Source organism: Hyperolius riggenbachi, chromosome 4, assembly GCF_040937935.1.
Source record: "Hyperolius riggenbachi isolate aHypRig1 chromosome 4, aHypRig1.pri, whole genome shotgun sequence".
Taxonomy (NCBI): domain Eukaryota; kingdom Metazoa; phylum Chordata; class Amphibia; order Anura; family Hyperoliidae; genus Hyperolius; species Hyperolius riggenbachi.
The window spans coordinates 335,782,870-335,796,906 of NC_090649.1; the positions used below are offsets into that span (position 1 = coordinate 335,782,870).

A 14,037-nucleotide genomic window follows, 5' to 3' on the forward strand; every position below is an offset into this window, starting at 1 on the left:
GCAGCGTTCCCAGCGGTGGAAGCCAACGTGAGGGGGCCATTGTTTTGAGGACATTGGCGCAATTGTATAAGTGTAAGATTTATGAAAAAAGACAAGTCCATCGAGTTCAACCAGAAAACAAATGATGGGTAATCAATTGCTAACACATTTTATGCAGCTTTTAATTGGAGTAGATGGAGCCTTGTTCCTTCTCTAAAAAATAAATGACTGATCATGTTAGCAGCTGGCACAAAATTACTACTACCTTTTCAATGTAAAAAGCAGACTATCATCACTGGATTCAATGTTGTTCGATACCCAATTTGTTACTTGAAAAACCAATAAAAATGTAACAAACAAAATGCAAGAAAACATCCACATTTTACCTATTTGTCTCTCCAAATCTGCTGCCTCATCTGGAGTAGCACGAGGAAGAACTCCTGGGTCACTAAAGCTAGTCCTCAATAAAGTCCCCATGACAAAAAATACAAGAATACCACCTATTACAGGAATTGCAGGTGTAATCTTCACAGCCAGATAAGGACAACTAAAAAGAGAGAATATATATATATATTCATAAATACAATGATTGACACTTCAGTATTGGTGAACTTCAAGCAAACATCTGTATAGAAACACTAATACACAGCCACCATAGACAGATTAGATGGCTAAAATAGAATGGTCTATTCTTCATTGCAGGTACGCAGCTGATCACATATAACTTCATTCCTTTTAAGAGTATAGCATCCTTGAGAAATAAAATATATATATATATATATATATATATATATATATATATATATATATATATATATATATATATATATATATATATATATATATATATAAATTTTTATTTCTTTAGACCTTTTCGCATCACCAAATTACTAAAGGTAAGGCGGCGGGAGGGGAGGATGTTACACCATTGTAGTGAAAGATTCAGTGTGCTGTATACCGGACAAGGATATTTAAAGTGAACCCGAGGTGAGAGGGATATGGAGGCTGACATGTTTGTTTCCTTTTAAACAATGCACATTGGCCTCAATTCACTAAGATCATGCTGGAGATAATAAGGCAAGGGGAAACTTACCTCCACATGTGAGAGAGTTATCTTACCTCTTCATTCCTCAAGTTACCTCTCCTGTAGTTAATTTACCTCCTCTGTAGTTAATTTACCTCCTCTGTAGTTATTTTCACACGCAATTACCAGCCTGTCTTTAACTCTGGAGTTATTTTAGGGATTGGAGAGTTAATTTAAAGACAGAAGAGTTAACTTTAGGTTTGCCTGAGGTAAAATGTTTCCTGAATACTACATGCCTTATCACCATGGTAACAACTCTAGAAGAGTTATTAAAGACAGGAGATAAGCTTAGTGAATTGAGGCCTTTGTCTGGCTGTCCTGCTCTGCTTCTAATACTTTAAGCCATAGACCCTGAACAAGCATGCAGATCAGATGTCTGACAATCTGACATGATTAGCTGCATGATTGTTTCAGGTGTGTGAATTAGACCTTACTGACCAAAATGATCAGCAGCGCTGACCGGCAACTGCCAAGAAAAATATAGCAGCCTCTATAGGTCTCATATCTTGTGTTCCTTTTAGACCTTAGCTTCACTGCAAAGCATTTTGTGCTAATAATTAAGGATGCTCAAATTCGGATTCGGGAGATACCCGGATAGTTGCTATCCGTATATCTCCCAGTAAACCTGTGCGGGCTGGGCCAAGCTTACCAATCTAACTTCTTCGGTCCGTGCCTCGGCGCCTCCCACAATGCGGTCCACGTGCATCACGTGACTACAAGCACTTCCTCCTGCAACCCGGAAGTCATGTGACCGCCGCTTGGACCGCATCGTGGGAAGCGCCGAGAGACGGACCGAAGAAGACAGACAGGTAAGCTTGACCCCCCCCCCCCCCAGGTTTACAGGGAGATATCCGGATAGCAACTATCTGGGTATCTCCCGAATCCGAATTTGAGCATCCCTGCTAATAAAAAAAACAATAACTCTGTCCACCATTATAGTTCCTTTTCACTATTTTTATCCACTTACCAACCAGATTACTATCAGAATTTCCTTTGTTCAGTTTTGGGTTCAGTTCCATAACATTGTAACCCTGCTCTTCTAAGCCTGATCAATACCCCCTCCTTTCATGGTATTCTTTGTGGTGTATATTTATTACCTGCTTGACTGGGTTTGCAATGCTGACTTACCCTGCAAATGTCATATACAGCTTGGTTAGACTGTTAGATCAAATCTAACCACTTATTTATTACAAAATGTCAAGCGGCTTGTCTAACTTTTTTTTTTTCAAAAGTCAATTTTTATTTAAAAAACAAAAACAAAGAGAAGCATTACAGGAAATAGCACAGTACTCCCACAAACAGGAGTTATGTAATCAGTTAGCATGAGCATTATTACAGAAATTGGATGATACATTTAACATAAGTATGGTTACATTAATAAACATCTAGTGTAGCAAGCATCCTGGACATGAACCAATATCTTAGGAGTTTATATTATCCACGAGTATATTCGTATGCAGAAGGAGTACCGTGCCATAAGAGGAAGAGGGAAGAAAAAGAATAGAAAAAAGAAAAAAGAAAAAAAAAAGGCAAGAGAGGGGAAGAAGAAGAAGTCTAAAAGATAAAGAACGGAATGGATGAAAGAAACAAGGAAGAAGGAGAAGAAAAAGACAGACTCCGGGCTCGCCTCCCGCCACCACCCAAAACGCCATGTCCTCACTTTTTTTGTGTATTAATACGGGGAAGAATGGATTTCAGGGTTCGAAATTAGAACCAGCCGTCATAACATTATTCTGCTTGTCTAACTTAATGCTGCTTTCCATCTGAAAGTCTCAGGCCTCGTTTCCATCTGTGCGCTTCTGTCTGCTTTTCAGAAACATGTATTAATCTGTAACATTGATGTGCTGATAAAAAGCAGACATAAGCGCACTGTGGAAACGAGGACTACTCACTTGCACACTATATTGTCAGACTTTGCAACTGCTGTTCAGGAAATGCTGTTGAAAACAAAGAAAACCCTGAGAATGCCCCATGAGGAGATGGACTGGCCCAAAACCTGTTGGTTCTGTCAGATTTTAACTGCCTACTTCTTTTGCGATAGTGGTCCTTTAAAATCTGACAGAACCGACAGGTTTTGGACTAGTCCATCTCCTCATGGGGGGACTCTCTGGATTTTCTTTGTTTTCAAAGGCATTTCCTGAACAGTAGTTTAACTGCCAACATAGTAAGATAAAAATATATATCAACTACTGTAATAGTTTATAGATGCATGCAATTTGGTGTATGGCAGCATAAATAAAGCACATTTAGCATTATTATTTAAAGGCAATTACCAAAATGCATGTAACACTGAAGCAAAAAAAAAAAAAAAAAAAGAATCATGATATAATGAATTGTATGTGTAGCACAGATAATTACTAGAACATTAGTAGCATGGAAAATAGTCTCATTTTTATTTTCAGATACTTTTTTTTACAACAATGCATAATTCTCTAATATTTGCAATTTACACACTACACTCAGCATTCTAAATGATTTCCCAAAGCAGGCTTGTGATCTTTTGAACTTTACTCTGCAGAAAAAACAAAATACAGTGACCCACTTGAGAGAGGCTTCAGAAGACAGAGTTCTCTGCCACTTTGAAAGTCGTGGAGCTCAGATAAGCTTTTTTTTGCTTAGATAACTGGAGTTTAACTTTTCCTGTACTAGAAACAATATTAGACTCAGATCTCTGCTGCTAATGGTTTATTTCTTACACATACAAATCATATAAGTTTATTTTTACTTCAGATTCCCTTTAACATATGGACATACTTCAGAGATGATGTTCACATATTATGCCTAATGCTCAGATATTTGGTTTTATATGGTAGAAAAGAGGTATGTATGAAGTAATATCTAATCAATATAGACTACTGTATATAAAAAATTTTGAAAATAAAAATCAGTGCAACATCTGTATCGACTATGGTTGAAACAAAACTGCAAAATGTCAAAATTCATCACCAAGATCTGAAAAAAAACTGCTTAACAGGTTATTTACAAAATTAGACAAAGCTTGATCTCATGTAAGTAAATTTAATCATAAGAAATTTAGGTCAGCAAGCTTGCAGATTGTTGCATCAAGAATGCAGAGTAAGCTCTGCTGAATTTCAACTCCAGTTGTCTTCATGCAGAAAAGTACTTGGCAAATATAGGTCACATACATTAACATATGCTTGGTGAAATTTGCCTTCTTAAAACAGAAGGAAACTTGCAATAATTTAGCTATAAGCGAACATTTGTGGTTACCCACAATGCACCACTACTAAATATGCAAATTATCTATTTTCGCCCCTGTAACATAGTACAGACATAAAGCATTGCTCAGATAATGACCAACAACAAAATAAATGACAAGCAGCAGATTTAGGCTCCTCTTACACTTGCAGGTTAAACCTGCGTTGCACCTGAAGTATTAAATCCGATGCAAGAGCTTCAGAGTGTTACTGCAAGCACCGTGCTTAAAGAGACACTAACAAAAAAAGAAAAAGTTCCCCTGGGGGGTACTCACCTCAGTAGGCGGAAGCCTCTGGATCCTAATGAGGCTTCCCCTGTCCTCTTGTGTCCCACGGCTGTCTCGCTGCAGCCCATGGAACGCACAGCCGACAATTTGCCAGGCTGTGCAATATTTACCTTTTCTGGCTCCAGCGGGGGCATTGTTGCGTCCCTCCGCTCTACTACGCAGGAGATGGAGACTTGAGGCTGCGCATTAGAGCTGGCCGACAGCAATCGGTTATTTCTGCCTATCTCTAAGCGATACTGAGCCTGCGCTGAAGGTTGGAAGGTAAATATTTACATCCCCGCTGTTAGGAAGGGGGACAGCCAGACCGCCGTTGGACACAGGACGACGGGGGAATCCTTAATAGGATCCAGAGGCTTTCCTCACCCGAGGTGAGTATCCCCCAGGGGAACTTTTTTTTTGTTACAGAGTTTCTTTAACGTGTAGTGACGGAACCAACAGGAATCCCAGTGGCGTACTTCCTGGCCAGCAGTGAGTATGTCACTGAAAGGGTACCAGTCCTATGCATATGACCCTGTTGGCGCACTCCAATTGTCGCATTTTGAGTTGCAGTGGGATGTGGTAGTAGCTTCACTACACAAAAATAAAGTGTAAAACTGCCCTAAAAGCTAACCCATACTTCAGAATAACTGGTTAAAATATCTGTAGCCATACAAGGTATACCTGCGTGTAGTCTGTCAACTCATATTCTCTACATAGGCAGCAGGCTCCTCTCTCCTCCCCGATCTCTGTGTCAAAAACCTGAGCAGTTCTTGCCTTTTTCATGATTGCTAACTCAGTAAAGGACCAGCCCTTAAAGGACTTCCGAGGCCAAAATCCGGCCCCCAAATGTAAAAAAAGTTATCTACCTGTATGACTTTCTAAGGCACGGAGGACGCCGTCCGCGCCCTCCGTGCCGTTCCGCCGGGTCCCCGCCTCTCAATACGACCCCGAATGGCTCCCGACCCCACGGCCAGGGTCGGGCTCTGCTGCCTGTATAAAGATGGCCGCCGACCCTGGCCGCGGCTGCGCACTCCGCATGGCCGCTACTGCGGCTGCGCAGCACTAGGGCCAACCCCCCGATCCACGCTACAGGAAACAGCCTGTTGCGTGGATCGGGGGGTTGGCCCTAGTGCTGCGCAGCCGCAGTAGCGGCCATGCGGAGTGCGCAGCCGCGGCCAGGGTCGGCGGCCATCTTTATACAGGCAGCAGAGCCCGACCCTGGCCGTGGGGTCGGGAGCCATTCGGGGTCGTATTGAGAGGCGGGGACCCGGCGGAACGGCACGGAGGGCGCGGACAGCGTCCTCCGTGCCTTAGAAAGTCATACAGGTAGATAACTTTTTTTACATTTGGGGGCCGGATTTTGGCCTCGCAAGTCCTTTAAAGCGCTGCTATAATATAAATCCGGCATAGTGGAGTCTGAACCCTCTAAAACAGCAATTATAGATTGATGGTATACCTTGAAATGAATCAGAGCACTCAGTATATGATTTTATATAAAAAATTGTATTTGCTTGTCATACAGCATATATACAAAATATGAACAGTTCTAAGTAGTGTTTCCTTCTAACAGTATTCGGCCTCTTGCACACTGCGAGTGATTCCGATTCAGATTCCGCTTTTTAATCAGTTTTTACATCCGATTCAGATTCCGATTTGCAGTTTGCTCCATGCACACTGCAAATCGGAATCTGAATCGGATGTAAAAACTGATTAAAAAGCGGAATCTGAATCGGAATCACTTGCAGTGTGCAAGAGGCCTTCCATCTCATCGAGGCTTTATAGCCAAGCGATCATTAATCTTCTAAGTGCATTCAAAAACGAATATAACAGTTGTGTCATGTAGAATAAGATCATCAGTAGTCCCATCTGTATCAATAGCTGTATATCTAGTAGCTGTGTAAAACTTGTAGTTATCTTAAAGAAATAGCATAACAAATAGCTTCTAAAAAACTTCTTGCTAACATCTTAACACTTAATGCTGAAAAATGAAAGTATATCACCAGAATATTAAGCATATTACCCCTTCTCTGTCATGTCTTCAGCATCTAGAACCACGTGTGGGAAGGTAGCTTCTGCCTCGTGTCTTCTCAGGAGATTGTTGGGCTTCTGCAAACTATGAGCTTTCAGCTCCTACTTTTATAGGGATAGGATTCAATATGGCTGCCTAATCTGGAATTTCCCTGAATCCCAGGTTCCGATTGGCTAAAGCTTCCATGCGTCAATGCTTTATGTTATAATACCTAAATCATAATATTATTGTTTATAAATCCTGATTAGGTCATTTGACGCAGTTGATTAAAAATGGACGTCACCAGCCAACTTGTCTGCTGGTTGACTTTTTTGCCCCAGACATTGTGACTAAACAATGTCGTTCATGACGCACTTCTGACAAAGTGTTCTCTGCTAATTAGGTTGGAATGTCTCGGTACTTTCCCAGACATAAGCTTGGTCAAAATGACACTAACACAGACTTGTGAGAGTCTTCAGCAATTTAGGGCTTATTGAAACATACAGGGCTTCTAATATACTTATTTAAATATAAAGCTTATTATATAATTTTGCTTAAAACAATTAATCATAAGAAATAATTGCATATTAAATATTATTATAAAATCGTGTTCTATATATTTGCCTTGCTTATGAATAAATGTAATAATTCCACCGACAGGGGTCAGAATTTCATCATGTAATAACAATCTGTATTAATATTAATTTTATAAGACTATGAAACCGCCAGGTGGCATCAATTGTCCTAAATACGGGACAATACAAAACCCTTGGAACTTATATTGACATTCCAAAGATCAGTCTTTGTGGAAAACAGCTAATGTATTTTGAAACTTTTACTGCAGAATCCATATACATATCTCTTTCTGCAGTAATGTGACTTTTAAACTAGCATTCTTTTTAAACTAGCATTCTTTCTTATGCTGGGCATACATGGGTCGATCCATCGCCCGATTAGCCGCCAGATCGACCCCCGCCGCGTCCCCACTCGTCCGCACGGATCGATCCCCGCTCGTCCCCGCGAGAGCTCCTAATCAGCCGCTCTATTCCCCGCTGGCGGGGATCGAGCTGGGAATCTATCCGGCAGGTCATCTGACCTGTCGGATATTACCAATCGAGCCATCAGGCTCGATTGATAAGCCTGCACAGTTAGCCGTGCCCAGCATTACACATACTGCGCAGTCTAACCTTGACATAAACGAAGAATGTTTTGGCTTCTTGTAACCAGTACGTCAACAATCTCCCAGTTTGCAAGTTAAAATAATCTTATAAGATTTACAGCCTGGAATATGCGGAGATGTCACAGAACAATATAAAGTACTCTAACTTTACAGTTTACAATTAAATTTTGATAGAACATTAAAACTTAAAACCTATACATATGACAGCTTTTTCTGCATAAATAAAACCGCTAGAATTCTGACATCTGTATGACGCGTAGTAATCACGTCATACAGGAAGTAGAAAGGAGACTGTTGCCGGCGTAGGACACTGACATGGAGACAGAAATTAGATGAGCAATTACACTCCAACCACTGCTCCAGGCATAGAGGGAGGCAGAGGAGGGGGGCCCACATCGGAGGGAGGAATGATGTCGGCCCCCCTCCCTGCTGCTTCCTGCGGGCAAAAACCTTCTTGTAGTTAGCATGATACTAGTGTTTTGCCTGAAACCATCTTGGGCAACAAAATAGAGGTCTGCATCGGGTCAGGTACCAGCAGGTTACCCGAAATACGGGTCAAGTTCAGGTACCCAAATTGATTCGAGCTGCTGGTGCGGGTAGTCTAAGCATGCACAAGACAATTCAGTATCTTTTGCCTTCCCAAAATCTGTGATGAATGCTGGCACCAGAATACTTTCTTGCTGACTTGTTGGCTGCTTCTCATCTTTAATGCCAGCATACTCCATCCTGCTCTCAAGCTCAGATCTTCCCTCCCCCATTCGAATGCATTTAACTGGGAACATGCCAGTGTGCGATTTAGGCTGGATTCACAGTGCTCAGTTGCATTGCAGAATTATTCTGCAGACTAACTCACTGTCCATACAATTCTCTGAGCCTGTTCACAGTAAAGCGTTGTAACTGATCATGTTATTCTAACTCGCTGCATGCAGGCTTTGTATTAAACTATATGTCCAGTCTCCACTGCAGTTCACACTCATTTTAAGGCGTGTAATATGCAACTGACCACTGTGAATCCAGCCTGATGGTGTGTTTTTATAGGTAGCCAGAAATCACTGGGGCATGCTCTGTTGAAAGAAAATGTGTGATATGATAGCTATGTGTTAGTGACGTGGGATATTTGATAGGACAAAAGCTAGAGAATGTTCAGGTATGTTCTCTAAAGCTGGAGGGAGGAGGCAGAGAAGCACATGCCACATGGTACAAGATCTGCTGACAGACAGTGTAGCTGCATCCACAGCAATCTAGCACACACAGGTATGTGTTTGCTGCATATGACAAGAATTAAATACAGGATTTTATTATCAGACAGGTACAAGACAATGGGGCAGATTTATCAACAGAAGTGCATGCAAAATGGAGGGAAAACTATTGCAAAAGTGAAACAATTGATGTGTGTGCTATTTTTTTTCTTTTGGTTGTGATGAATCTGCTCCAATTAAAGAGACTCCGTAACAAAAATTGCATCCTATTTTTTATCATCCTACAAGTTCCAAAAGCTATTCTAATGTGTTCTTGCTTACTGCAGCACTTTCTGCTATCACAGTCTCTGTAATAAATCAATGTATCTTTCCCCTGTCAGACTTGTCGGCCTGTGTCTGGAAGGCTGCCAAGTTCTTCAGTGTTGTGGTTCTGCTATGAACTCCCCCTTCCAGGCCCCTCTATGCACACTGCCTGTGTATTATTTAGATTAGGGCAGCTTCTCTCTTATCTTTTACAAGCTGGATAAATCGTCCTCTGAGCTGGCTGGGCTTTCACATACTGAGGAAATTCAGACAAGGGCAAAGCTGTTTGCAGGAAGAAAAGAGCAGCCTGACACTTCAGTGCATGAGAGATGCAGGGGGAAAGAAACACACAATGATCTCTTGAGATTCAAAAGGAAGGCTGTATACAGCCTGCTTGTGTATGAATGTATTTTCTATGTGTGGACATACTGTACATAAACCTACTTCCTGTTTTGGTGGCCATTTTGTCTGTTTATAAACAAACTTTTTAAAACTGTTTTTAACCACTTTTAATGCGGCGGGGAGCGGCAAAATTGTGACAGAGGGTAATAGGAGATGTCCCCTAACTCACTGGTATGTTTACTTTTGTGCGATTTTAACAATACAGATTCTCTTTAACTGATTCAGATTGGTAAGTCCTGAGTAGGTGCGCATTTACAGTATATTTGTTCTCCCTGCTTAAAAGGGAAGGTTCAAGCAAAATAAAAAAATGAGTTTCACTTACCTGGGGCTTCTACCAGCCCCATGCAGCCATCCTGTGCCCTCGTAGTCACTCACTGCTGCTCCAGTCCCCGGCTGGCAGCTTGCCGACGACGCATTGCGTACATTTTTACGCATTCCCGCTAGTGCAGGAACATTAACACATACATTTTTACGCATTACTGGTTCAATGCGTAAAAAATTTACGCATTGAACCAGTAACACGTAAAAATGTATGTGTTAATGTTCCTGCACTAGCGGGAATGCGGAAAAATGTACGCAATGCGTCCTGCCAGCCGGGGACTGGAGCAGCAGTGAGTGACTATGAGGGCACAGGATGGCTGCATGGGGTTGGTAGAAGCCCTAGGTAAGTGAAACTCTTTTTATTTTGCTTGGACATTACCTTTAAAAGCCTTGTTGGACTCTTATGCAATCCTGATTTTCTTAATGAATTACCATTTATTTTGCTGTTGAGCTACTGTAATGAAGAAAAGATAGCTTAGGGTGTATATACAGATCCAATTTGGATTGGCCAATTATCTCCCGTGTAGTATGAGAGATTACTTACTCAATGTGCTCATAGTCATTACCGCTGCACGTGGAAAAGCCTCGTCCACCTAATCACACACACTTGTATCGACGTTGTTACAAGAGAAGTTAATTTTGGCACATAGGCTATCATTCATAAAGGAGCTGTCGGTAAGGGGAATCAATGCGGGAAAACACCGCTGCCGGTATTTTAGACTTCTGGGTGGGCATTCATAGAAAAGTATCCATGTGCGGTAGCAGTGCGGAGATTCCCCGAACTAGGCTGGCGGAGACACGGAAGCTGCAGAGTTGATACATTTCTCCGTGTTCCGCTCTGCTGCAGCTGCCTGGGAGGTCTGTGTGTCTCCATTCACTTACATTAGTATCGCCACATCAGAGGGAGCGGTACTTCCCGCTTGCGGTGTTCTTTATGAATTAACATTTTGCTACACTTGTTCCGATAATCACCACGCAAGGCGGTGATTTATCACTCTGCTCGGTAGTGTCATTTTTTTCATGCGAAAAGAGCCTTTATGAATGCTGACTTTGCTAAGTGGTCGGTAAAGTCAGCTGTTTTAAGCATTTCCGCATGCGGAAATGCTTTATGAATGATAGCCATAATGTTTCTTCTGAAGCCTACACGTTTTTGCATAGAAAGATCTGCCAAGCAGGGATGCCCTCACAAGTAATAACTAGTGCTTAACCACTTCAGCCCTCAGACGTGTTTCACTTTATGTATCCAAGCAATTTTCACCTCCCATTCGCCTATAACTTTATCACTAATTATTACAATGAGCTGATCTATATCTTGTTTTTTTCCACTACCAATTAGGCGTTCTTTGGGTGGTACATTTTGCGAAGAGCTACTTTACTGTAAATGCATTTTAACAGGAAGAATAAGAAAAAACTGAAAATTAATTATTTCTCAGTTTTTGGCCATTATAGTTTTAAAATAATACATGCCTCCATAATTAAAACCCAGGTATTGTATTTGCCTAATACTCCAAGGTATCACACTGTTTAAATTATGTCCCTATCACAATGTATGGCAACAATATTTTATTTGGAAATAAATTGCATTTTTCTGCTTTGCATCCATCACTATTTACAAGCTTATAATAAAATCTTAAAAAAAAAAAAAAAAAAAAAAAAAAAGAGAAATATTTATTTTTACATGGATATTTAAAAAGTTTCGACCCTTAGGTAAATCTTTACTTTTTTTATTGTAATTTTTTTTATTATTAACCATTGTATTTGGGTATTTTTGGGAGGGTAGTAATAGTAATTTTTTAATGTAAATATGAGTTTTGTCTTTTAAATGTAAATGTAGTTTTACTATTTGGCCACAAGATGGCGATGATTAGTTTATTTACATTACGTCACTAAGCGCAACATGTACGCTTAGAGCAGGGGTGCCCATTAGGTAGATCGCGATCTACCGGTAGATCACGAAGGCCTTCATGGTAGATCCTGACCCCACTACATTTTCCATTCTGTATATACAAGTGTGCTCCTAAAATTGTACACAGGTAGATCACTTTGACTTGCTAATTTTTGAAAGTAGCTCACAAGCTGAAAAAGTGTGGGCACCTCTGGCTTAGAGGGACGTAGGAGGCAGAAAAAGCGAGGGTGCCGAGAGAAGCGGTCGCTTTTTCTGCTGGGGAAAGGGATCAGTGATCAGGCACCACGTCCCGATTCACTGATTCCCTGGCAAACGAACCACGGGCCAGGACCACGCGCGATTGGCCACGGGGCCGCACATGCGGCCTTTTGGACATATATTGCACGTCCAAAAGGCCAAAGTAGTTAAGCACTCAAATTTGTGTAGGGGGGTCGGGGGAAAATGAGCTGAACTTACCCGGGGCTTCTAATGGTCCCCCGCAGACATCCTGTGTTGGCGCAGCCACTCACCGATGCTCCGGCCCCGCCTCCAATTCACTTCTGAAATTTCTGACTTTAAAGTCAGAAAACCACTGCTCCTGCACGCCCGTGTCCTCGCTCCCGCTGATGTCACCAGGAGTGTACTGCGCAGACACAGACCATACTGGGCCTGCGCTGTGCGCTCTTGATATCAGCGGGATCGAGGACACGGCAACGCAGGCGCAGTGGTTTTCAGACTTTAAAGTCTGAAATTCCAGAAGTGAACCGGAGGCGGGGCCGGAGCATCGGTGAGTGGCTGCGCCAACACAGGATGTCTGCGGGGGACCGTTAGAAGCCCCGGGTAAGTTCAACTCATTTTCCCCTGACCCCCTACAGTATTCCTTTAAATGAGTTTTAATTAGCGCAGGGAGTTAAGGGGTTATTTACCCATAAGTGCGTATCCTCCCTGCACTCCAAATAGCTTGCCCGCGTCCTATTGGTCGCGTTGCAAGCCTATGTGTAGTGTAGATGGGGAGCAGCCTAAATCATACAGGGACAGGGGTGTGGGTGCTCAGCTCTTTGTTGTGTGAGCAGGACTGTTACTTCTTGGTTTTTATGGATTCAAATAAAGAGTTTAAAAAAAAAAAAAAAAAACTAAAAACACTTCTTTGGCTTTGGTTTCTATATAAAAATAGGTTTTGTTTACTTTACAACGTCCCAATTTTACTTTAAATGTGTACTTTAGAAGAAAATGGAAAAGAGCGGGTTGGCTGCGGGTAGCAAATTCATCAGAAAGTGGGTCGTGGGGCTGAAAAATTGGACCCGCGCAGGCGTCTGCAACAAACATCTAGCATCTGTACACAGATTTACACTTGCCTTTTCAAAGGCAAGCTCCTCCTCCTCCTCTATATGAAATACAATGACCAATGGAGAGGCAGCTTAAAAGAAAGGGAAGTGGCAAAACTCAACATGAATAGACAAAATTTGCACATAGCTTGTGCAGGCTAGACTCTCTGCATTTACTTATCACACTAAGGCCTCTTGCACACTACATGACATTGATTCGCGATTTTTAATCGGTACTGCATGCCGCGTTTATGAGTTTTCTTTTGATAGCATCCAGGGAAAATCAGAATCGCATATTGGAATTACAAAATCGGATTTGCAGTGTGCAGGGGGCCTAACGTGTAGTTTTCAAAGAAAGCCAGCAATAAAATTACTTTTTTTTCTCTGTACATTCAGTATTAATGGAGTAGGTTTATTATTGTCGTACGTTAACCCCTGGGCCACTGGTACACTAACACTGCTGACTTCATCCTCACTCTTCTGCGGAAATATCCCCATTAAAAGCAAAACATAGGGAGCGGGGAATCAGGTGGGTATCACTTGCTTGGTTTTTGTGTCTGAGCCACAGACTCATGACAAGTATGCAGATGAGAGGTTTAACATGTTTGCCACTGATAACTTTTAAATAAAAAATAAATACAAAAATAGTAAATAAGGTATGTATTACAAAGGATTTTAGTATTTGGGTTTTCAGTCCACTGACACTGATTTCTCCTTTAAGACCATAGTGCTCGAAAACTCCCTACACAATGTTCTTTCCAAGAATTCAGTTGAAGACATTGTACAATTGCTGTTCTAGCCAACAGCAATATAACTGGTGACAATTTATTTTTACAGATTATATTTCCGAATGAGGTAATGGTGGCC

General features: G+C 41.5%; 1 protein-coding gene across 2 annotated transcripts in view; it reads right to left on the bottom strand.

Annotated features, from left to right (window-relative positions):
- ZDHHC14 (zinc finger DHHC-type palmitoyltransferase 14) overlaps nt 1-14,037 on the bottom strand; it is a 128,091-nt gene that overhangs the window by 63,904 nt on the left and 50,150 nt on the right. For both annotated transcript variants that reach the window (XM_068231864.1, XM_068231863.1), the window contains exon 3: nt 366-526. In XM_068231864.1, the coding sequence (XP_068087965.1) occupies nt 366-526 (161 nt within the window). The remainder of the gene's footprint in view (nt 1-365; nt 527-14,037) is intronic.